This window comes from Rana temporaria, chromosome 1, assembly GCF_905171775.1.
Source record: "Rana temporaria chromosome 1, aRanTem1.1, whole genome shotgun sequence".
Classification (NCBI taxonomy): domain Eukaryota; kingdom Metazoa; phylum Chordata; class Amphibia; order Anura; family Ranidae; genus Rana; species Rana temporaria.
In genome coordinates, this window is record NC_053489.1 from 182,752,513 (window position 1) to 182,778,564 (window position 26,052).

Consider the following 26,052-nt stretch of genomic DNA (forward strand, 5'->3'; position numbering starts at 1 on the left):
AGTGTGTCAGCATACAATCCATATGCCACAGTGCTTCTATGAGAAAAATGGCTGTTGCTGCTACTGACCAACCAAATAGTGAAAACAATACGAAAGATATTACAAAAAATATTGTGTATATATGTGTATAAAACTACAATATGCAGTATGCCAACTGCACCGTGAGTTGTCCAATAACCGATATTGGAACAAAATAAATATCAAAAAAGTGAAATAATTATCAAACAACCATACAAATGTGCAATGTGCTGACTGCACTTAAAAATAGTCCAAATGGCAGGCAATCTTGCGCTTATACAATAGGTTCCAGCAAACACAAGGTTCAATGTTGGTAGTACTGTGTAGAGGAAAGTGCCGCTATCTCTTCCACCCGACAAAGATGTGCCACCATCACCAATGGTTAAAATCAACACTCACCAGACCCCAGATATTATTAGGCTCCAAAGTGGTGTCTTTTCTTTGTCCGTCAGTGGGTGTTGCCTCCTTTTCCCTTTTACAAGATGTCATCAATTCCTCAAAAACAAGGGGCTCATCATGGTGTAGTATATTAAAATATGTATTTATTTAAAAAAGGTAAAAAAATAACACTTACAATATAAAGTGCCTCTGACCGGCACTGAGTGTCTTTGGCAGTGTCAACCGTTAAAAGCCGCTGACCAGCATTTAAATGGCGTCCTAAGAGGTGTGCTTGCCCCGCTGTGCTCCGCATGTATTGCTACAAGGGGTCCGGGCGCGCTGGTGTGCTGCACCCTCTATGTGCGTGTCCAAACAGCCTCTTAGAGGCTGTTATTATTGCTAAAGGAAGCTCTACTAAATATTGACGTGATTTTTCTGTTGGGGTGCCCAAATTTACACCCCTGTCTAATTTGGTTTTGATGCATATTGCACAATTTCTGTTAATCCAACAAACCTCATTTCACTACTGAAATATTGTCCTTCAGTGTCCTTCAGTTATTTGATAGATCAAAAAGAAATTGCTGATCCAAACACCCAAATATTTATAAATGACAATCATGAAAATTGTCAGGGGTTCCTAAACTTTTGCATTCCACTGTACATGGGCTCATACATACACTATCTCTTTCCTCAGCGGTCTTTGGAAAACTACTAGCCACCAATATTCTCTAATTTTAGAGGCATCCTTAAATCGCCCAATTCATTACATCCCCTCTTGCAATTCTCCAAACTACCACCTGTTGAAAGAACCTTCCCTTATGGGTCTTTTGCAAAAGGGAATAATAGCAGACAACTACAAAATATTGAGTACACTCTCTTTGCAAATCACAGAGAAACATTCCTACATGTGTTAATTGAAGAAAATGGACATAAGAAAGAGGTCCACAACATCTGCTTACTGTGAGTCGGTCCACACTCTTATCCACTGCATCTTCAATTCAGTCATTCCTTTTTCTCCCAAAACTTTCCTTTTGGGTTTACCTCCACTGGCCTTCTCCTAAAATTCCAACAAACTATTATCCCATATACTTTTTGGCACCAAATGTCTGGTGTAAAAAAAAAAAAAAACGCCATCCCTTCTAGCACTACATGCCAATATTAGTTATGTTAAACTGATGGAGAACCTTGTGGCACAATTGCATGATATTTTAACCAATACAATAGTTTGGGAATTATGGGCCAAATCCTCAAAAAACGGGCTTAACTTAACTTTTCCGAGTTAAGTTACACTGCCGCAAATCTCCCAAGTTAGGTGCCGATCCTCAAAGCACTTACCTGGAAATTTTCGGCAGTGCAACTTAACTCCGTCCGGCGCAAGGCGTTCCTAATACAAATGGACGATTCCCATTTAAATTAGGCGCGCTCCCGCGCCGGACGTACTGCGCATGCCCGTGACGTCATTTTTCCCGACGTGCATCGCGTGTTTTTACGATACGCCGAGTTTTGAGGATCGCGCCGCGTTAAAAAATTGCGACGGGTTAAAAAAAAAATCAAATTTAAAAAAAAATCGCGGCGATCGAAAAAAAGGTCTGTTTTTACAAGGTGTAAACAGTTTACACCTTGTAAAAGCAGCCCTAATTTTACGCATGCAAACGTAAACTTACGGAGAAAAAACAAAGCTGAAAAGCTTTGTGGATCCCCGTAAGTCCTCATTTGCATACGCGAAGCGGCATTTCGACGCGAAATGCCCCCAGCGGCGGATGCGGTACTGCATCCTAAGATCCGACAGTGTAAGTCTCTTACAGATGTCGGATCTTCTGCCTATCTTTGGAAAACTGCTTCTGAGGATCAGTTCCAAAGATAGGCACAGGGATACGCAGGCGGAACAGCAGATCCGCCTGCGTATCCCTTTTGAGGATTTGGCCCTATAAATCTGGGAGTAGAATATTGCAGTTACAGGGAGATTGTTGGGATTATGTGTGGGACTATCCATAAAAACACTTGGTCTCCTCCAGGGATCGTCTTGTACATTTTTAAATTCCTGCATAGAATCTATTTGACACTTGCGAGACTGACCAGTGTATATCCTTTTTATTCCGCTGTATATTGGCATTGTGTCCACTCCCCAGACACATTTAGCCACATTTTCTGGCATTTTCCAGTAGTTCAGAAGTTTTGGTTGGATGTAACCAGATATTTATCTAATACCCTAATGACCTCGATCCCACAACTGTAGGACTGGTGGAAGGGGTTGCCTCTACCACAGCTCATAGGACGCTGCTTAGTGTCTCTTATTATTTTATGCCCGTAATGCCGCGTACACACGATCATTTTTCGGCATTAAAAAAACGAAGTTTTTCGGCATGTAGATAAAACTAAGGGCCAAATCCTCAAATATCCTGCCTAACTCATCTTTTCCCATTTAAGTTACACTGCCTTAAAATTTCTACCTAAGTGCCCGATCCACAAAGCACTTACCTAGAAATTTCAGGCCGTGTAACTTAAATTCTCCCGGCGCAAGGCGGTCCTCTTCTCCAGGGGGCGATGACAATTTAAATGAGGCACGCTCCCGCGCCGGCCGTACTGCGCATGCTCGTGATGTCATTTTCCCGACGGGCAGCGCGCGAAATTACGTTACGTCGGGCTTTGTGGATTGCGACGGGACAATAAAGTTGCGTCGGGTAAAAAAAAAGTTACGCGCCGGAAAAAAAAATCAAAATTTAAAAAAAATCGCGGCGATCGAAAAAAAGTTCTGTTTTTACAAGGTGTTACTAGTTTACACTTTGTAAAAGCAGAACTAATTTTACGTATGCAAACGTAAACTTACGCAGAAAACACAAACCTGAAAAGCTTTGTGGATCTCCGTAAGTCCTCATTTGCATACGCAAAGCGGCATTTCGACTCGAAATGCCCCCAGCGGCGGATGCGGTACTGCATCCTAAGATCCGACAGTGTAAGTCTTACAGATGTCGGATCTTCTGCCTATCTTTGGAAAAATGCTTCTGAGGATCAGTTCCAAAGATAGGCACAGGGATACGCAGGCTGAACAGCAGTTCCGCCTGCGTATCCCTTTTGAGGATTTGGCCCTAAGTTTTTTCCAACTTCATCATTGAAACGATGTTGCCCACACACTATCGTTTTTAAAAAATGCTCTAGCAAAGCGCGGTGACGTACAACACGTACGACGGCACTATAAAGGGGAAGTTCCATGTGGATGACGCCACCCTTGGGGCTGCTTTAGTGGATTTCCTGTAAGTAAAATACGATTCGCGCTTTTCTGTCTGTTACAGCGTGATGAATGTGCTTACTCCATTACGAATGGTAGTTTTACCAGAACGAGCGCTCCCATCTAATTTTTTAATTTTTTAACGTTGTTTTAGCCCACACACGATAATTTTTTACAACCCGAAAGACGACATCGTTTAAAACGTCGTTAAAAAATGCAGCCGGTTCGAAAAAATGTTTTGTCGTTTTTCAGAACCCGAAAAATTATGTGAAGCCCACACACGATCATTTTAAATTACATTTTTTTAAAAAGTTTTTTTCATGCTGAAAAATGATCGTGTGTACGCGGCATAAGGCAATTATTTTACGTTGGGGGGAAAAATCTACACCTACTACAGCCTTTTGGACAGACCTGGTCAACGCTCTGGTGCTACATACTAAATAAAGCTGGCTATTTGAACAAAGGATGGGCAAAAAAAAAATTTTGTTTGGAAAAGCTGGTTACTCAAATATGCTGCTTTTAATTCTGGGCGATTACTATCCCTGACCTCTGATATGGTCTGCTTTTGTGTCTGACTGTTCCTTTATAATTTCACTGACCCTGAAGATTTCAGGCGGATAGACAACTGATGGGTAAATTAATAGCCATCTGGAACCTTTTAAAATGAGGACAGTTCTGCATGAAGAATGGGGTGAGGTTTTAGGGTGTTGTGTTTTTTTTTTATTATTATTATTATTTGTTTCTTTAGTAAGGCCCTGTGTGGCTGAACTTTGTGCTACTCTGCAATAAGGGGTCTATCTGCGCTGGAAACCCCCTTTTAATGTTATGTAATTAGATTGGGAATATATTATAGCTGTCAATTGCTTGGTTTGAGTGTTTCAGCATAATGCAGACTTTCTATTAACTTTGTATTGCAGCAAAGCGTGAATTGATGTTAATCCCTTTACAAGTGAAGTGCAGCCCGAAGCGTTCTCCAAGTGAGAATCTTTCTCCGGGGTTGAGTCAGTTGTTATGCGATGAAGAAAACACAATGACAAGGTATCGGTTTTAATACAGAAGTTAATTTTACCTATTAACATATATGAGGACAAGTCTGAATTTTGCTTAGGTTTTCAAAATTCTTCAATAACTTTGTTTTTTTTATTTGTCAAAATTATTAGTGGATAGATATTTGCTTTTTATATACCAATTGCTTCCTGTGCTTGTAGGTTTGATGTTGCTTGGGCAGAGTCGTCAAAATGTAAAGATCCAAGTCCCAGAAAGAGGCTTCAGTTTATGTCTTTGGAAGATTCAGGAGGTAAAGAATAACTGAATTTCTCTTTCAGCACAGACTGTGGAACACAGAGTACCCAACTTCATTATAAGGTCCCCACTATACTTTTATACAGTGTTCACTTGCAGTTCCATCTATTTAATTGTGTATTTGTGAGATACAGTTGCAGTATAAAAATAGAAAAAAGTTAAGATTTTTGTTTACATTTTTCGACAATTTGTGCCTCCCCCCGCAAGCCTAATATTAACTTGTCCCCCACCTGCTGAAATCTCAGATTTGCAGCTTCTTTGGTGCCACACAAACTTTTGTAAGCATATTCTCTGTCAGGCTGGCACATGCGTGCTGCATATTCCATACAGTCATTTGAAAAGGTCACATTGCATGATCAACAACTTCTCCAGAGGTACCAATGAAGAATGTTGTCCACATGTGCATGTACGATGGAGAAAATTCTGACAGCAGGCTGTGCAGTGTCCTGGAGGCTACATGGCCAAAATCACAGCAAAATGGGGACAAGCGAGTATAAATCTGGGTGGGCAGGTTAGGAAAATACTAACGATTTCACTTTCACTGGTCAAAACCCCAGTGAGCTCCTAATTTCCTGTTTGGGATTTCAATGTAGCAGAAACAGCATTGCAGCCTCCCCAAAGGATCAACTGGTATTTTTCTGTATTTGAAGTGTTTTTTTTTCAATTATTTTTCTCAGACGTACACTTCAACCATAGTAGATCTTTCCTACCATTTACCTTTTCAAGATGCTTCTATATTTGTTTTATTTATTTTTTAGAACTAAAGTGCTAGTTTAAATGTAACATTGTTTTCTTTTTCTGTCTGCTTTTCAGAAAGGCAAAAGACTGTCATTTATCCAGAGAGCAACACCCAGTCACAGCTCCCTCTAGTTATACCACCATATGAGACTGAAATCACATACAACGAGAGGATGAAAAACATGGCCGACACAGAGAGACTGTTTGATGAGCTAACGGAGGAGAAAAAACAGGTACAATGCTCAACTGTAAGCATGTTCGTTTTGTTTGACCACTGTTTAAGAACCATATCAAGAATTAGACAGAAGTGTAGCCAATGTGCCTGCCTTGGCTACTGAGTAATAATGGAAAGCTGTATTCTGTACATATTTCTAAAAGCAGCAATTATTTCTTCATCCTGAAGTTTTTCTGACATTGTCATAAAGTGCCTATTTTATTGGAAACTAACATAACTTTTTTACAGTATAAGGGAAACTAACATAACTTGCATACAAAATTGGCAGGTTCGCCATCCAATGTCAATAACTGCCTCAGGCCAGTCTCATGACCAGATAGGGAATGTTGTTCAGTCTGCAAATATTTACCCCTAATTTACTTGAACCAGGAAAAGTAAAGTTGAAATTCATGTACATGTAAGTAACATCTACATCTTTTTACTTCCTCAATGAATTTGAATCCTCCTTGGCACGTTTTTTTAAATACATTTTTTAATACAGTAGCTTTTAGAGCAGTGGTTCTCAACCTTCTAGTGCCGCGACCCCTTGAACAAATTTCCCAAGTTGTGGGGACCCCCTAACAGTAAAATTATTTTCATAGCGTGGGTTGAAAGCACTCAAGGCAAGACAATCAATTTGCGTCCCTAACCCACGGTCATTTAGCGCTCCCTGAGTGCCTTCCACTCGTACAGTATTAAAACCCCTTATGGTACATTTTAGGATGTACAGTAAGTACCACTCTTTCTAAAGAGAACAAAGGTTCTCCTTTCTTTCCCTTTTATCTCTCTCTATCCTAATTCCTTGTTCTTTTCCCCCATCTTTCCCTCTAACTGTCTTTCTTGCTCTCTATTTTTTTCCTTTCGCTCCCTTTTTCTTTTTTTCCTCCCCCTCTTATCTCCCTTCCTGGGAGAACAGTGTGGGCTTCAGGAACAGCCCAGGATTTGGTGACCCCTGGCAAAAAATCATTTGACCCCCGAGGGGGTCCTGACCCCCAGGTTGAGAACCACTGTTTTAGAGTAACCATAAACAAAAAACGGATATTGGAGATACCAATATACAAAAAAAGGCATACCATGCGTCATCATAACATCAGTAGTAAAAGAGTGATGCAATAATTCTAAACAGATTTAAAAGCATTTAAGTCTGTATTATATAATTATAGACATGGCATAGTCATGGGTACAGCCAATACTGGTGTACTGGAGGCATAGATGAAAATCACTCCCAGAGGCATAGAGCATGCTTTTTTGTAAATGCGTGGATCAGAGCAAAATAGACACATTTTTAATGAAATGAAGAATGGGAAAACAAACAAACCAACCAACAGTCGGAAAAGCGCACGGTGTCATGTGGAGTCCCCCAAGGATCCCCCCTGTCACCGGTGCTTTTCAACATCTATCTTCGCCCTCTCTTTGATATGATCAGTAGCCAAGAACTACTCTATCACTCTTATGCAGACGATACGCAATTGTATTTTCGCATCTGCAACAAAAAGGATCATCATCCCAGTTTAGAGAAATGTCTCTCTTTGATAGAAAACTGGATGACTAGGGCCGAGTACTCACGAGCAAACATGTCCGTTCGAAATGTCCGACGGGCTGTTTCCGGCGTACAAGGCTGTTTTTTCATTTGGCCCGCTGGCTTGTACACACCAGCGGACGATATTTCCCTGCGGACCTGAACGCGTGCACGTAATCCACGTTTGACGTCACTATAAAGGGAAAGGCCAAAGTCAATGGCGACGCCCTCTGTTCCGCTTTTGCTAGTTACGGCTTTGCTCGTGTTAGTGAAGGTTTGGTTAGAGCTGATTCGCGCTTCTCGGTCTCCAGGCTTTAGCAGGTAGTATTTTCTCGTTCAGTGCGTGTGCTTGTGGGTACGTAGTTGGCATTCGGGTACAGGCGTGCAGTTCGTTCTGCTTAGCAGATTCGTACTGTGCGTTCGTATCTGTGTGTCGTGCGTTCTTTGCAGGTACCGCTGGATTTGATTGTGCTTTCTGTTGGAGTGTGTTCTTGACTGACCAGCCGGCCGGTTTGAAGCCATGATGGAGCAGCAGCGTCAATTTTCGCGAGTTGGTGCTGTTTATGGGATGGCTGCTGGATATGTTCATTATTCCAGTACTTTGGCCAGAAACAGGGGGCGGAGGCGTTTCTGGACCAAGAATTGGTTGCGCCAGCGTGACCAGTTCTCACATATGCCTCTGCTTAGGGAAATCCAGGAGAATAATCCTAATGACTATAGGAATTTTCTCCGCATGACGGACCCCGTATTCAACAGTCTGCTGGATCTTCTGTCCCCCTATATCACGAGGCAGGACACTGTGATGCGCCAAGCCATCACGGCCGAGCAGAGGCTTATTGCCACGTTGCGGTACCTGGCGACTGGGAGGAGCCTGCAGGACCTCAAGTTCTCGACAGGCATCTCTCCGCAGGCGCTTGGGGTCATCATACCGGACACGTGTGCTGCCATCATTAAAGTTATGCACGAGGAGTATATGAAGGTAAGTTTCCTCATTTTAACCTCACAATGTGTCTTTAATAATGTGGCAAACTAACTTTTGATTTTATTTCCCAGATATGCTGTGTGTTTAACTAACGTTCCCTTTTCTCACTATGCATGTTGATATCAGCTTTTACATGTTCTTTTTATTTTGGCCTACCTGCATATTTTGATCTTACCCAATATTAACCTGTCCAGCATGCTATCTTCGGGCCAACCCCCACCATGCCACTTTATTTTAATTTTTTTGGTTTTCTAAAAACAGTTTAAACACCCCCCACCCCCCCTTCAAAGTGTTTTTGTCCCCATCAGAGGGCTGTGGAGTCTGTTATTAATTAAGTGGCCCTATATATTTGTGCCCCGAAATTCTCCCTTCAAAATTTGCAAATGCTATTTAAAAATTGTAAAGTTGCACAAGGATGCTTGTAGGATTATGTTTGCAATGTTTATGTGCCAAAGTACTAAATCTCTTTTTTTGTTTGTCCCCACAGCTACCCTCCACACCACAGGAATGGCAGTCTGTGGCTTCCCAATTTGCCGAGCGGTGGGATTTTCCTAACTGCGGTGGAGCAATAGATGGGAAACACGTCCGCATTGTGCCCCCACCCCACTCGGGGTCCTACTATTATAATTACAAGGGTTATCATAGTATAGTGTTGATGGCGGTGGTGTCGGCACAGTATGAGTTTCTCTATGTGGACGTGGGGAAGAACGGCCGGATGTCAGATGGGGGAGTGTTCGCACGGACTGATTTCTATGATCGTCTCCAAACTGGTGGTCTGGCATTGCCACCAGATGAAGATAATGTGGAAGGACTTCCGTTTGTGTTCCTAGCGGACGAGGCTTTTGGCCTTGGACCTCACCTAATGCGGCCTTTTCCCCAGAGGACCCTCACCTCAGAGAGGAGTGTGTTTAATTTTCGGTTGTCCAGGGCTCGGAGGGTAGTCGAGAATGCCTTTGGGATCCTCAGCAACCGGTTCCGCCTGTTCCTGACATCGATACATTTGGCGGAATATAAATTGAACACCGTTATATTTGCCTGCTGCATTTTGCACAATTTTCTACGCAGGCACTCCCAGACGTACCTAGCCCCCATGGGCTCTGAGGCAGGACTACCCTCAGAGAACATTCCTGGCCTGGACACTGGTCGCGCTGGCTTGGCCCCCCAATCTGCTCGTGAGGTACGCGACAAATATGTTGAGTACTTCATGGGTCGGGGGGCCATTGCTATGCCAGATCATATTTCTTTCTAATTCGGCCCCCAAAAGAAAGGAATATTCTCACAACTAATAAATAATTAGACCATTGGACTTTATACAGTTGTTTGTCATTACTGCTTTTTCTCTATTTTTCTGTCTTCCAGGTTATCTCCAAAAATAGTGCACTTCTAGTGCCACATTTACTTACTCAGATGTATTAACTAACCACATTTGCACATTATTCACTCATCTACAAACTGGGTATTCAGTCTATAAATAAGAAGCCACTCTTTTTTCTGCTTTTGATGTCTCATTTTTTTTTTTTATTTTAGTCATTTTTTAACAAGAAATGTGTATTTTTAGGCAGAACACATTTCCTGCAAATTCTGGAGACAAAATATTGGCTTTTAATTATTTATTTTTTGGTCTTTATTGACAGTGATTATCAATAATAATGATCGAAACACAATGTAACAATAATTTCACTGAAACTATACGCAAGAATTTTTGGGCTTGTCATTTGTTTGTGTCTAATTTTTTAAACAAGATTTTAACACAACACAAAAATTTTTTTGTTTTTTTCTAAAATTAGTTAACTTCTTTCTTTAGGTGAGATTTATTGTTCGTTTTGTGATCTGAAACTGGAAACATTTACAAACCAAAAAAGATCAACACCAAAAAAAATTTTAAAAAAAGAACAGCAGTCAGTCATATGGATGGTGTGCTTTCACACTGGAACACGCCAAAATTTCTAAATGCACACATTCAGTGAAAACTCGCCAAATGTCATTGGTTAAACAGACAAATGGCCACATGTGCTATCTGACATCATGGGTGATCAATGTCTGTGTTTTGTGGGAGCAAACCCTTCCTCTCAACTAGTTGAGGATCGAGGAGGGGTTTGTACCCACAAAGCACAGACAATAGATAGTCTGTGATGGCAGATAGCACATATTGGCACACTGTGTGTGCATTTAGAAATTTTGGCGTATTATAAAGTACAAAAATTAAAAAGGGTTTTGTGGGCGGGGGATGGGCTTCTGTGGTTCAGTCTTTGACACGGCCCATCATGTCCATGATATTTTTGTAATTTTGGTTGATGACTAGCATCCTTTGTCGCATGTTCTCCATTTCCGTGCTACACTCAGAAATGACATTTCGCACATTCTGCTCCATGACTAGCATCCTTTCCTGCATAATGTCCATTTCCGTGCTGCACTCCATTAGTTGCTGTACAATGATAGAAGCACTTGCACGTGAAAAATGTGCTACTCCATCTTGATCCCCTAAAAAGAAACAAATTGGCATTCAAAATATGTAAATAATTTCCAGCCTATCTGCATATGTTTGGCCCTATTAATATAGGGGTGACACTGACCTGATGGCCTGATAATTTCCACATCCCCAATTTCTTCATCTTCTATCACTCCTCCTTCTTCCACCACCTCCCCATCATCTTCTATCACTCCTCCTTCTTCCACCACCTCCCCATCATCTTCGACTCCTCCTTCATCCATCAATCCACCTTCTTGCAATTCGCCAAATTGTTCTTCCGCCACTTGCCCTTCATCTGATATAAATTCTAAGTCCAAAATAACTTCTTCCTCCTCTCTTCCTTCCTCCTTTCTTCCTTCCTCTTCTCCTTCCACATCCTCTTCTCCTTCCACATCCTCTTCTCCTTCCACATCCTCTTCTCCTTCCACATCCTCCTCTCTTCCTTCCCCAGCCTCCTCCTGCTCAACATGTGGAGGTGTTTGATTTTCCGGGTGTCTGGCCCTCTCTGCCTCCTCCAATTGCTGGCGTCTTCTTTCCCCTATAAGAAATAATAAAAAACAAAAGGGATACTCATCAGCACACAGATATTGGATATCATAAATCGCACACATTGCATAGACGATACATTTATGATGATTTTTGGTTGTTTTTTCTTTCAGCAATCCTCCATTTTTGGCGTAGTTCTAGGCCAAGCTCAGATCCTGCCCCTTTTTTGCAAAGAAGTGACACACATGGATGTCCCCCCAAAACATTAATTCTCGTCGACCCTCCAAATAAATATACTTTGATTTTTGAGACACAGGTGCTTTGCATTTCAAGATGTTAAAACATCAGCTTTATTTGCATTTTGGAGAATGAATCTTGTTTGCCTGTCACATTCACTCAATTTAATTTCTGTGATTTTGCTAGTCAACAATGTTGGAAAACCAAGTTTGGGGCCAGTCAGCCATGTCCAGGTGTGTTGTTCCTGGAGTAACGTCACATTTTTGCGAAACAATGTCATATTACGCGTGTTTACTATTTCACCAAATTTGTTTAAGGTTGTTATTTGACATAAACACAATACAGTATCTACACATGTTCAAAAGTAAAAGCAGGCCAAGGAGGCAGATGTGAAAAAATACATGTCAACACATTATTGCAGACATTCCCCCCCCCCTTAAATAATATGGACTTACTTTTACGCAGAATTTTGAGGATCTTCTTCATGTGATGTGGCTCCCTCAATTTTAAATCGGACCAACGCTTCCGTAGTTGCTCCTTTGACCTGGTGACACCAAACATTCTCCTCATTCTCCTTGCCACCTTGTCCATTATGTGTGACTTCCTACGGTTCGGTGTTTTGTAGGGCCCACATTCACCATCATAATCCTTCCTCCTCATGATGTAAACCAACTCCACCATTTCTTCGAACGCCATATTAGTGGCTTTATATCTTTTAGGCCTGGATCGGGACGGTCCAGCCTCTGTCCCTTCACTTGCGCCATGAGAGCTCCGTGCCCGCTCGTGTGACATCGCCATCTTTCCTTCCCACAGAGATTAGGGGCGTGGAAACGAGGAAATGTCCCGTCAGGGGCGGAGATGAGGGCGGGGATTATTGCATATGCGGAGTGTCGCGAATGCCAACAACGTATTGACGTAGGTTACGCGGAGAATATTCGCGCGATTCCAGAACCTACACAGTTAACGCCATATTTACTTTTTCAATTGATTAGGGGCATGGCAAAGGTGACGAGGGCGGCGTTTCATACATACGCGGAGTGTATAAAAGGCGCTTGACGTGATTACGTAGGTTACGTGTTAATTTAGCGAGCGGAAGAAACGAGGATTGTGAGAGAGGCAGGTAAGAAATTTAAACATGGGATCAGCAGCGGGCTCTAAAATGTAGAGCAATGGGATGGGGGTTTGGTCTGTTGGTTGCACAGTTTTATTAAGCTATTATGTCTCTTGGATACCAGAATGTGATTTTCGTACCCAAATGCTTTTGTAGACATCACAAAATAGAGAGATCAAAAATGCTGTGACTCATTAGTAATTATGTAGGGTGTATTCAGATCAGGCCAAGTATTGTTCTGTGTTGGTTGGACAGAGGTCATTAGGAAGTTTCTTTCATGTAATCAATGCTGAGGGGCAGGATATCTACACATGCAATAGTGCCTTGATGAATGCTGTCATTTGTAATAATTGTGTATGGTTGTAGATTTATATTATTTCCTGCAATGTAACCAAAGGGGCGGCATGTTAAAAAAAAATGTTAGCTAAAACCAACCAATGGGGCAGAGCTGGCCAGCATTTTCTAAACAAGAGACACTGTGTTTGTATTTCTATATAGGTACTACTTTTTTAACAACATATTCTATCAATGTAAATGCTGAGGCTTTTTTTAATTGTGTTTTTGGTTTCTTTTCATTTTTTCAATCTAGAATAAAAAAAAAAAAATATTTATTTCACAATGGATCTCCTGCAGAGCCAAGACATTATCCAGCATTTGCTGGATAAATTTCGGGAAATGCCCATCCTGTGGGATTCAAAGCAGGACCATTACCACAATAAGGACGTACGAGCGGCAGCACTTGAACAGCTAGCAGCATACATGAGGACATGGGTGCCAGAATGCAGTGCCAACATGGTGAAGGATAAACTTGCCAACCTCAGGGGCACATATAGGAGAGCGTACAAAGCTCACCAAAAACAGCTAAGATCTGGAGCAGCAGCAAGACCACCAAAGGAACCCAAGCTGTGGTATTACAACCAGATGTCATTTTTGCGGGATCAACTGGAAGGCAGGCCATCAATGTCGAGTCTGAATCCCAACCTTTCCTCCACGCTACCTCCCAGCGGGACTTCCCAAGATCACCACAGCCCTGCAGAGTCAGATGAAGAGGGCCTGGCTGACAGAGAGGCAGATCTGCGCCTCTACGATGATGAGGTATAGTAGTTTCATAACTATTTATGTAATAATATTAATTATTGTTTGATTCTTGACTTGATATTGGTTAATAAAATACAAGCTGGGAAGTAAAAATCTAAAATCGTGGGCAAACAAATAGGTGTCAGGGATGACAACTGCAGGGGTCAGAGGGTGAGTCTGTTTTCAAGTTTAAATTCAAGGCAAAAAATAAGATTCAAGCATGAAAATGTGAGTGAGTATATTCCTAAATATATTACAACATGTCCCTTTTTTTTACACAGGAAGAAGAGACCAGCCAGGAGGTGGCAGATCCTCTCCTCACTGACAGCCAGGCCGAAGGGGTCAGTGGCAGCCAGGAGGAGGCCGGGCCCAGTGGCGTTCAGCAGCTCCCCAGGACAAGCACCACCAGCCAGGCTCCTCCCCTTTATATTAGGCCACCAGGCCGTAAGAAGAAATTGGGGGCAGTGGAGGAAGCCAGCCTCCAAATGATTAGGGAGGCGAGTGCCATCATGAGGGCCCCCCTCAACCCCACTGAGGCCTACAGTGCCTCCGTGGCACATGACCTGAATCAAGGCACGGAGGAGCAGAGGCAACTGGCAAAGGGCGTGATCAACCAGGCCCTTTGGTGGATGCAGAGGGAGCTGCTGACCCCAGACACTGGGCTATGTGACCCGGCCCGGCTTGCTGAACACCATTCTCCTGCTGCCACATCATCCCCACCTGCAAGGGCCCAGGGAAGACCCGCTGGAAGGCAGCCTGGAAGGAAGGTTTCAAGGAAGAGGAGACGTTGATGCCCTGCCTTCCATTTGATCCCCCACAAATGGCATCTTGTTTGGACTACCACAGCTTGGGTTCCTTTGGTTATGTGCTGCTGCTTCAGATTTTATTTAGTGTGCTTCCTGAGGTTGGCTAGTTTATCCTTCACCATGTTTCAAATGCAAGTTTGCATGTATGTTGCTAGCTGTTCAAGTGCTGCCATTCTGTTTTTGATCCTTTTTATAATTTGCTCAAATAAAAGCCTTTTTGTTGATTTGAAAAACTTGCCTATTGTTTGTAATACTGTGGGTATTATTTTAGGCATCAAACATTACAAACAAATAAAATGATTAATCTAAAATATTCACTAACTCATGTGGGGGGGGGGGGGGGGTCATTTGGTGTGCCAACATGGTAGACAATTTAAACAACCTTCAACAAAATCATGTTAAATATACAAACAAAAGCTAAATCAAAAATATTTCCTATTAAAATATTCTAAATGGTGACATAACTATAAACACCTAAAGAAAGTGGGAAAGATAACCATTAAACATTAAAAGCCAAAAATTTGAAATGTGGAGGACCACTAAAAATATGATACGTCGGGCCAATAAAAGTTTGCAAAAATCTTACTACATCACAGCTAACAAATGTCACTTTTCAGTATGGAACAACTCAGTTGAAATAACATGAGCTAAATAACTGATTAGTTATAGCAAGAGAAGAATGAATAAAACGACGGCATCAAGCATTGGTTATTGTGTGTTTTGCTTCAGTGTTCTATTGCTAGAATTAATCTTTCTATTGACGAATGTGCCATATCCCAAAGAAACGTGAGTTTTACCTGAACGAGCGCTCCCGTGGCCTCATTTAGTCTGAGCATGCGCGGGGTTTTTGTACGTTGGTTTTGTGTACTCACCACCAAACATGTACGTTCGGACAGGATTTGAGCGGACGGTTTTAAAACAAGTTTGGAAATAAATGTCTGCTGGAAAACGGCCCGGCGGGCAAATGTACGGTGAAATTCTGTACGCTCGTAACTACACACGACCAAACATGTATGCTGAAACTGGTCCGCGGGCCAGTTTCAGCAAACATGTTTGGTCGTGAGTATGGGGCCTAGGAGTTATCTTAAACTCAACAGTTCAAAAACAGAACTCCTTATGTTTCACGCCAGCCGAAAGAGTCAACTGGCAACAACCTGGACACCGCCGCCCATTCTGGGCCAAATCATCACCCCTAGCTCCAAAGTCAAAAGTCTCGGGGTCATCTTCGACACCTTCATGACAATGGACGCACAAATAGGGTCAGTAGTCAGCGGAGCGCACCATCTGTTGCACCTACTACGCAGACTTATTCCATTTATCCCCAAAGAAGACGTAGCAGTCGTGGTGGGAACAATCGTGAATTCCAGACTGGACTATGCTAACGCCCTGTACCTCGGACTCCCAAAGTACCAAATCTCCCGTCTGCAAGTCGTTCAGAATACGGCCGCCAGACTGGTGACTGGGGAAAAAAAATGGGAATCAATCTCACCTTCGTTGAGAACCCTTCACTGGCTGCCAGTAAAAGACAGAATTGCATTTAAAGCACTCTGCCTGACACATAAGTGCATCCATGGGAAGGCTCCGCAATATCTTTGCGACAAGATAGAACCTCACAATTCGAATCGCGTTCTGCGATCCACCGACCAAAATCTGGTCAGGGTACCAAAAACCAAATACAAGTCCAAAGGAGAAAGAAGGTTTGCTTTTCAGGGTCCTAGACTATGGAACGCTTTACCAACCAGCATTCGGTTGGAGGAAAACCACCTGACTTTCAGAAGACAGATTAAAACTCTGCTCTTTTGATGTCATGAGACACGAACAACTAGCGCCCAGAAGCGATTCAGTTCGCATGCGCCGCGCTTTATAAGTTTTTTTCATTCATTCATTCAACAGACCATCTAGTAAACTTGGCTCTCAGGAAGCTAGTTAACATAAAATCTAGGGATAAAAGCTCAAGCCTACCCAAGTAGTTGTCAATGGTGTCATGAGAAAGATTATTTGCAAGCGGATAATGCATGTTCCATAAAAACTTGCCATCTGGCAAAAAAAAGTTTAGTAGGTCCATAATTGTGTATAGCGTTGCCCCCATGGGGTCGCTGAGTGTAGTAGTTTATACATGTCACCCTGCACAGTCCAGCATTCACTTCCAGTCACTCCCCACTGAACATAGAACAGTCCATCAGCTTGTTTTTGTTGGGGTAAATATTTGCAGTCTCTAAAGCTCCATACTCCTTTAGCACATCACTTATAAGTAAACGCTGCTTCCTCTACTGCACAATGCTTGATTCCTGGCACAGGTAGCACATGGCTAGGCCCCACTCTGAATAATTGCCAACAGTTATGGATTCGCCATTTGCTGGTAGGGATCTACAGTCCCCTTTGGTGTAGCAACCAAGAACAACTGAAAAGAGTCTTTGTGCTAGCTGTGTTTTAGGTGGACAGTCCTGTGCAGACTCTACCAACCCTCCTAGCTTCAGCAGCCTGTGTCTATTGCCGGCATCATTAGTCTCTCCCTCCTGGCTCTACATCCATTCCTGGCATGTCTCTCCCAGATCATCTGACTGTGCCTGTCACTCACCGAAGCACAGATGGATCCCTCCTGATGACTTTCCCGTCAGTGTTCCCCGCTGTCCTCTCTTGCTTCTGTTGATGACGCCCCTCGTTTGGGTTGTATGGGGGGGTTACTTCCCAGCTCTCTGAGCCCTGGTCCAAAGTGCTCCCTCAAAGGCCCTGACAGCCTAGCACTCCATCACTCAGTTATTTCACCTGACAACTTCTCCCCCAGCAGGCTGACCCAGGATATATATAGGAGCCTGCCCCCCTGCCAATCCTAGTTGGGGATTGGTCAGGGCTCCCAGATACACCTCATGCCACTCCAATTCTCTCTCCCCACCTCTTTTCTAGAACCTTCCATAAACCAAAGGGAGGTGCCAGAGAGATGAAGCCACATGTCAGTCACCTGCTGCTGCTCTCATACCACTCCGAGCCCCCAGATCAAAAACAAACAGCTAGGCCATCCTAAATTTACCTGCACTGGCTGAAACAAAAAAAATAGCTCTAGCAACTTACCTACCTAAGGTAGAAGGTGAGCTACATATGCACTATGCTGAGGCACCTAATTTTACCACAAAAAAACTGGGAAAATGTATTGACTCGAGTATAAGCCTAGGGTGGGAAATGCAGCAGCTACTGGTACATACTACTGGTCTTCTCAGAGTGTCACCATCAGTTTTTTTTTTCAGTATGTCCCCATCAGTATCTTATCAGAGAGTCCCCATCAGTGTCTGATAAGACTCTGATAAAACACTGATGGGGACACTCTGGGGGAAAAAAAATGACGGGGACACTCTGATACAACACTGACGGGGACACTCTGATAAGAGTGTCCCCATTAGTGTCCAATCAGAGTGTCCCCATTAGTGTCCAGTGTCCTCATTATCGGTGTATGTCCACACTGTACTGTATTGCTTGCCTTAGTTATTATTAGAGCGGACTTCCGCTCTCTTTCATCTCCCGACCCCGCCATAAAATGCAGTGCAATACAAACAGCGGGTGGGTAGCCGAGAGGTACCGAGCCAATGCTAAGATTAAGGGGTGGGGTGCAATGGCGCTTACCAATAAAAGAAAATAAAAAATAGCAATGCTTGTTAATAAAATATTACTCCAAAGTAATAAATCCAAATGACTGATGGGTCAAAACCGCCACCTGCTGTGGGTCTAAATATGTTCCACTCTAAATGAATCCAAGAATACCAACCAACGTTAATAAGGTAACGTGGAGGGTACTAGGAGTGGTAGATTAATAGGTATCTAATCAGGTGAACAGCTGTGCCAAACTCAGCACAATGTTGATATAACACATATAAAAATTTCAAATAATGACAAATAGTGAATAAATAAATGCACTACAAATAAGTGAAAAATCCATAAAGTGCTTCATCCATTTAAAAGTGCATAGTGCAATAATCTGTGAAATACTGTGAATAATTGTCCCAAACACTGCATAAATGTTGTAGACAGAAAGTAAAAACGTTCAATGACATGCACAAGTGGGCATGACCACAATAATCTTTCTGCGGTGAAAGTGTCCCAAATGATCCACCAAGGAATCAAACATAAACCAGTGTAATAATCGACGTGTCCAGTGCACAAAACAACGTGCAAAATAAATAAATAATAAGTCCAGAGAAATATATTTCCTTCAAACAATAGTTGTTCTTAAGTGCATGAGTGCTTCAAAAGATCCATAAAACATAACTTTAGTGCTTGATGATGAGCGTGCATATGTGCTGGTAGATAAAACCGCCAGGCTTTCCACAGTGTATAGCAGATTGGGTGTTCCAGCCCCTTACCTTACGGAGGCTTAAATATAGCCTATATGAAGTGCTGTTTAGAGCAGGTCCCACAGCCAGCCTGCTGATCCGATCCCATATACGGCAGCTCACGGGGTTAAGTGATGTCACTCAAACAGAGAAATAAGGGAAGCCTCCATAGCATAAAATCATTTGCGATTTATTAAAAAAAAACAAGTAAACACTCACAGACAGCTCAGCAAGTTCAGCGTGTGTATCCACATGTGTCTCCGCTCTGCGGCCGCGAGCAGATGACGTCACCATCGAACCCTCCTAGTCTAGGACTAACCAAGCATTGCTATTTTTTATTTTCTTTTATTGGTAAGCACCATTGCACCCCACCCCTTAATCTTATTGTTGTCAGTGTGTGAACACTATTTGTCGTAGCTGCTGCCTATTAGTTGTAATTTATTATATTTATTAGCTTAGTTGCCCGTGGGTAGGTTGATTTGCGCATTAGTTCCCCCCCCTTTTTTATACCGAGCCAATGCTGTCACTGGCTGCTAGGACATGGCAGTCCCAGCAGCCAATCCTAGTGCAGAGTGTCACGGCATGGGCGGGAGTTTCGGCAGCGGCTCTGCTACAAGCGAAAGACTAGCGAGTGGAAATACCGGTAATACACGAGCGGGAGGGATGCGAGCTGCGGGCCGGGATACAGAGACAAAAAGTAAACCCCCCTGGGGGAAGATTAAAGAAGAGTGCCCCCCCGGATAAAGATGCCAAGACTAGACCGTGCCGCATAAAAAAATGGTTTATTGGTACAAAAATCAGCAATTACATGATATCAGACACTCAAATGCCCCTCACCATCACCCAAGTTAATTCAAATTAATCAGACAACGTTGTCTAAATAAACCTAAACTGTGTTGTAAAGTGCATGCATGCAGAAATACTCTGGCTGGGTCACCAGCTGGAAGTATATCCAGTTAGCTATATAGCAATGTAGGTTGGTTAATCCAATGGGACTGACCAGATCCTAATGAGGATGTATAACAGAGTATATTGTTGTTGGCTAAGCGTTGGGGCTCATCTGGGAATGGTAACAAGCTTGAAGTCCTCATATCAAAGGCTGGCTTTATAAGTGTATCAATAGGGAAAGGGCCCATTCCAGCGCAGAGCGCATGCGTCCGTACAGCGCAGACTGTCGGTGACGGTGTTGACATCACGACAAGACCTTTGACCCCTGCCCTAGAGGAGTGACACACCGGAGACAAGTAAGTGGCAGCATGACTCCAGTATAAGCCGAAGGGGGGGCATTTTCAGCCCCCCAAAAAAGGCTGAAAAACTCGGCTTATACTCGAGTATATACAGTAGATTTTTTACTGCCGTAACAGAAGGAGCAGAGGACCAAAACCCACGATTTGAGGATCGCACCGTGAGCTGTTGATAAGAAGAGTAGAGGCCAAGAAAGATTCAGTTTAACAGGAATTGTAGACACTAAATAACTGTCCAGCATATCCAAACACGCAGAGCATAGGATCCTTGGTAACATGGACTGTTGGGACTTCAACTATGTAGTTAATTATTTGATCCCAGAATATAGAGATTATACAACCGTCCCAGAGAGGTTGCACTGGAGTGGGATGACCTGAGTCACACCAGGAGCAGGCATATGCAATAGGGTTAGTTTCATCAATCAACCTTTTGCTCATTTTAGGGAAATCTGCTGTAAAAAATATATGTGGACTGCTAATGATGTGTTTCTTCTGAAAAGCTAGGTTAGTTGTAATGCCGTCTCTCAATTTTCAAACAGCTTAGGAATAGTAATTTAAATAGGGCTTTTTGGGTGGCAATAAAAATACTAAACTCTCAGTTGTTAAGCATTTCAACAGCTGTTTGTATCACTTAGTATGCCACTTCTTTATCTTTAATACTTGCCTGTGTTCCAGTTTAAGATGCTGCCATGATCACTGCCCTAGGTTTCCCATTTTGGGGTGGCTCCTTTCTCTTGCACCATCCTATGGAGCCATCTTTGCATGTTTATAGTTGCTTGTTTTCAGAGATAGCCAGGTCACATGATTTTGGCATCACACATGTGGGCGTGTATTCAGAGGGGCAGATGAACCATTTTCTAATCACTGGGTTTAGTAACACTTTAATGCTTTCCATTGAAGACCAAAGGTTAAGAGCACTGAGAGAGCAGGAACCAACAGTATTGAAAGTTGTAAACTGCAAGGGCTGGGGTAAGAATTTTAACAAATAGTTTACTGGAAAATGTTTGTTTTTAATTGTGCTCAATGTGTTAAGCTGCAATAAGTTTTAATACTTTTTAATGTCCTTTTTTGACACCCAAAAAGTACCATTTTGTTCCTAATTATGTTTAAAAATGGACAAGTTGTCTTGATCAAGCTAACATGTTTCCCTCATAAGTGGTTTAATTTCTTCCATAATTTTGGACTTGGGGCACAAAAAGTAGAAAAGTAATGCGACATGCATAGCGCGGAGTGGCAAAAAGTGGGTGTGGACAAATTGTGTTTAATGGTGTGAGGGGCTTCGGGTGCGTCATTTAAAAGTCTTCTTGTACCCAAAAAAATTATGCTTAGATTGCTGTGGAACAGAAATGTATACACCTCACAATTATTTCAACAAAAAAATAATAAAACACTTCCATTACATATGATGTGTGCACTGAACATGGAGGGGGAACACTTCATCTAAGCCTACCTTAAACACACAGGGCCAGATTCTTAAAAGGCTAACGACGGCGCAACGTAATTTGCGCCGTCGTAAGTCCTAATCTGGCCCGGCCTATCTATGCGACTGATTCTTAGAATCAGTTACGCATAGGTATCCCTTAGATCTGACAAGCGTAAGGCTCTTACGCTGTCAGATCTTAAATGCAATTTTTTTTTTCCGCGGCTAGGTGTCGCCTCGTTGTTTTCCTTGTCGTCTATACAAATTTACTATTTATGTCGATTCCCGAAAGTACGCGCGGACGACGCAGTGAATTTACGCCATTTCCGTAAGAGTAAACTTGCCCCTGCTATATGAGGGGCAAGTTTACGTAGGTCCGTCGTATGCCATGTTAAGTATGGCGTCGGGTCAGCGTCGTCTTTTTCCATCGTTTACGTCGTTTTCGTAAGTTGTTCGCGAATACGACTTTACGTCAATGACGCTCACGACGGCGTCATTGACGTTTTCCGTCGTGAGCTGGAGCATGCGCACTGGGCTGTTTTTATGCCCGGCGCATGCGCAGTTCGATCGTCGCGGGGGCGCGCTTAATTTAAATACAAGCCGCCCCCTTTGAATTATGCGGCCTTACGCCGGGACATTTACACTACGCCGCCGCAAATTACGGAGCAAGTGCTTGGAGAATACGGCACTTGCTCCAGTAATTTGCGGCGGCATAGTGTAAATGCCTTGCGCTACGCTGCCGCGGATTATACCAGAATCTGGCCCACAGTTCATTAAAATTGCCATGAACTGCTTAGCAACCAGCAACAGTTGAGACAATGAACATTTAGATCAAAAGTATGTAATTTACAATATAGTGTATAATTTATAAAACAAAATAAGCAGCGCTATAAATATATGTGAACAAACAAGGAGTTGTATAAAGAGCAGTCGTGCAAACATAATAAAAAAGTGACCTCCTTGACAAAACATAACCAACATATAATCAGTAAAATGCATAATAAAGTGCAAACATGCAGATAACCAGCATATATAAGTTATTGACAAGGCAAACTGTGAAAGCCCATAAATGGTGAACAATCCATAAGTGAAGCAAATCAGTCCAACCAGGAAAGTGCAATGTAAACAAGCAAAGGGGACCCGCCACCAGAAACACCCTCTTGACATACGCCTCTTACCAGTTAAGCAGGACCATAGATTATAATGGTCAAAAATGGCCACTCCCCTCCACTGATGACTCCTGGCTTGCCAGGGGGTCTGACTCGGACTGATGTCCGGGGGATGGTGTTGAAGAGCCACTGGCAGCAAATGGCCCAGCACCCTCCTGCACATCTGTGGATGACACAAAACATTCACATGTTGGAGGACCCACACACTTGTCACATGTTCCCTTCCACCCCCACACATGCTACACACCAGATAGAAGATAAAACACACTTACCTGTCCTCAAGGCATCCTCAACGGAGTCAAAGCCCTCAACTCCCTCCACTTGATGCCTGTGGAGGCACTGGGCAACCACCTGCTCCTCAGGAGTGAGCGTCAAGGTAGTTGCTGGTCCCCCTCCAGTGCCCCTGGCATGAGCCCTCATCTTCGCCATCTTGCCTTTGACCAGGCGACGCAGATCATTAATCTTTTTTTGAATGTCATTGGGGGTCCTGACCTCGTAGCCCAAAGCATTCACATCAGCCGCAATCTGCGACAGGATCTCTGTCCTCCTGGCCTTGGTGGTGTTGGCACTCTCTGCACCATGGAGGAAGACATCAAACTGGGACATGGCCCTGATAATCACCTCCTTCTCCTGGCGAGAATAGTTCAACTTCCTCCTCTTATCAGCAGCTGGAGCAGACATGGCTCAAAAAAACACAGCAACAAACCAACCAGCAAAAGTACCTTGCTTCAGGGGGGGAAACAAGCGGATGTACTTTTGCACTCGACGGGCGCATGTCTGGGCGTATTTATGCCCTGAGTGTATCTCAGTGATTACGCCGGGCCTAGTTCTGAGCATGCGCGGGACATAGTCAGCGTCACAGCGCATGCGCCGTTCGTTCGGCCCTTCATTTGCATGGGGTCACGGTTCATTTCAATGGAACAAGCCCACTTCCTTCCTACTTTGAATTACGCCAGCTTACGCCTAGGAATTTACGTCGCACTGGCGCAACATTGGACGGAAATACTCTGAGGATACGGTACTTGCCTCTCTAAGTTGAGCCGGCGTAGCGGAAATGAGATGCTCTACGCCGGCCTATATATGCGTATGCCTATATATGCGTACGTGGATCTGGCCCCTTATGTGAAAGTAGGCTGCCTCAACTCCTCCTATCTCTTCATGTAATCCCAGACAGACTTGATGTTGAGGGCTCTGTTGGGGCCAAACCCTTACTTCCAGGACTCTTTGTTCTTCCTTACCCTGAAGATGGTTATGAATGACATTGGCTGTATGTTTGGTGGTGTTGTCCTACTGCGGACTACATTTGGGGCTAATTGCATGCTTCCCTGATGCTATTGCATGATGGATCTGCCAGTATTTCTCAGCATTAAGGACACCATTGATCCTGACCAAGTCTCCAACTCCATTTGCAGAAATGCAAATAAAAACAATACGTTGAATGTAGCTTCTACAAAGGAGTGTAGTGCAAAGGCACCACAGCCAAAAAAAGTGCTGTAGAGTGCATGCTAACATACATGTTTAATGAAGGTTAAACGTAACCTTGGTAAAACCTTTGCTACTTTATTCAAATGTATCTTATTCAAGACTGATAAAGCATTTATAACAGAAGCAGCAAACATTTTTCTGATCACTTTTAAAATTGGTTCTTTATTCTTGATTTACTCTTGTAGTATGTATTCCATCCCTTCTCTAAACTACATACTGTTTGTATCCACAGATAGAAGCTGCTCTCAGCCGAATGCCAAGTGTTGGTCGAAGAATGAACCTGCAAACGAGAGTCATGAAGGTAGCATTTTATCTTTTTGTTTTTTTCTTAATGAAATGCATCATAATAAATAATAGAAAGAATTAAAGTAAATGATAATAACCGATGTCTGTACACATGGGTACCACTACACAATTGTTTCCCAAAATCAAATCAAATTGGAATGTCTAACCAAGGAAAAGGAATACCGTATTTGCCGGCGTATAAGACAACTGGGCATATAAGACGACCCCCTATTTTTCCAGCCAAAATGTTGGTTTTGGGATATACTCGCCGTATTAGACTACCCCCTTCCTACTAGTCATTCCTCGCCTCACGGTGCCCCCATTACATGCCAGACTGTGCCCCATTACATGCCAGACTGTGCCCCATTACATGCCAGACTGTGCCCCATTACATGCCAGACTGTGCCCCAGTACATGCCAGACTGTGCCCCATTACATGCCAGACTGTGCCCTTACCTTATCCCAAGACATGCAGAATCGCGGCCGTACGATTTTTCAAAAGCCGCGCCTTCTACGTCTTCTGTTCCGTGATAGACGGAAACACTCAGCTTCCCAGGAGGCACTGTGTTCAGTGTTCGCCTATCACGGAGGCCCTCTCGTCCGAGGACGAGAGGGCCTCCGTGATAGGCGGACACTAAACACAGGACGAGAGGGCCTCCGTGATAGGCGGACACTGAACACAGTGCCTCCAGGGAAGCTGAGTGTTTCCGCCTATCACGGAACAGAAGACGTAGGAGGCGCGGCTTTTGAAAAATCGTACGGCCGCGATTCTGGGATAAGGTAAAGTTAGGTTACCGGCGTATACGGTAGTAGAACATCTGCCATTTAATCTGTTATATATGTATTCCAGCAAAATATAACATTGTCTGTCTACGTTTCTTGCCCTGGGCTGTTGGAGCTAGGCTAAACATGTTTCAGTAGCCTTCTTGGAAATGTTTGTATGTTTAATGAACTAGGCTAGTAGAAATAGGCTATAAATATGGTTTGCATGGCTACAAAGACCTAGTAATACATCTACATTTGCATATCCAGTCCACTAACATTGTTTACCAACCCTCCCCCCAAGGAGTTCACTTGATACATAATTTGTATCATATATCCCACCCTTAACCTTACTATAATAGGTTTGTGTTTTGGGGCGCATAGACAGGTGGCTTTTTTCTTTCCAGTCATTGCATTTTTTTTATATTTTTCATGAATAGTAGAAAAATAAATTAAAATATGATGGTATCCAGAGGTTTTTATGGCAGGACAAGAGAAGCCAGGTAATGCTTTTTTACATAGGTGTTTTGATTCATAACATGTTGCTTTGCCTGCTGTATGTGTTCAGTTCAATAAATGTAGAATGGACTTCCACTCATAAGATGGGTATAGGAATGAAGAAGAGACATTTTTAATAGAATGATAAATAGCATTTGATATTCTTGTTTTCTTTTTCAGGAAAACTTGGAAGATCGCCTGGAAAAAATTAACCGTGATCTGGGGTCAATCCGAATGACGCTGAAAAAATACCATATTTTACCAACGTCTGCAAATATTTAGTAAACTTATATATCATGTGAA

General features: G+C 43.0%; 1 protein-coding gene across 4 annotated transcripts in view; it reads left to right on the top strand.

Moving 5' to 3' along the window:
• Positions 1-26,052, top strand: part of MPHOSPH9 (M-phase phosphoprotein 9) — a 146,513-nt gene extending 120,461 nt beyond the window's left edge. For all 4 annotated transcript variants that reach the window (XM_040347296.1, XM_040347298.1, XM_040347297.1 and 1 more), the window contains 5 exons: positions 4,540-4,660; positions 4,831-4,919; positions 5,738-5,895; positions 24,437-24,505; positions 25,930-26,052. In XM_040347296.1, the coding sequence (XP_040203230.1) occupies positions 4,540-4,660; positions 4,831-4,919; positions 5,738-5,895; positions 24,437-24,505; positions 25,930-26,031 (539 nt within the window). In that variant the 3' untranslated portion in view covers positions 26,032-26,052. The remainder of the gene's footprint in view (positions 1-4,539; positions 4,661-4,830; positions 4,920-5,737; positions 5,896-24,436; positions 24,506-25,929) is intronic.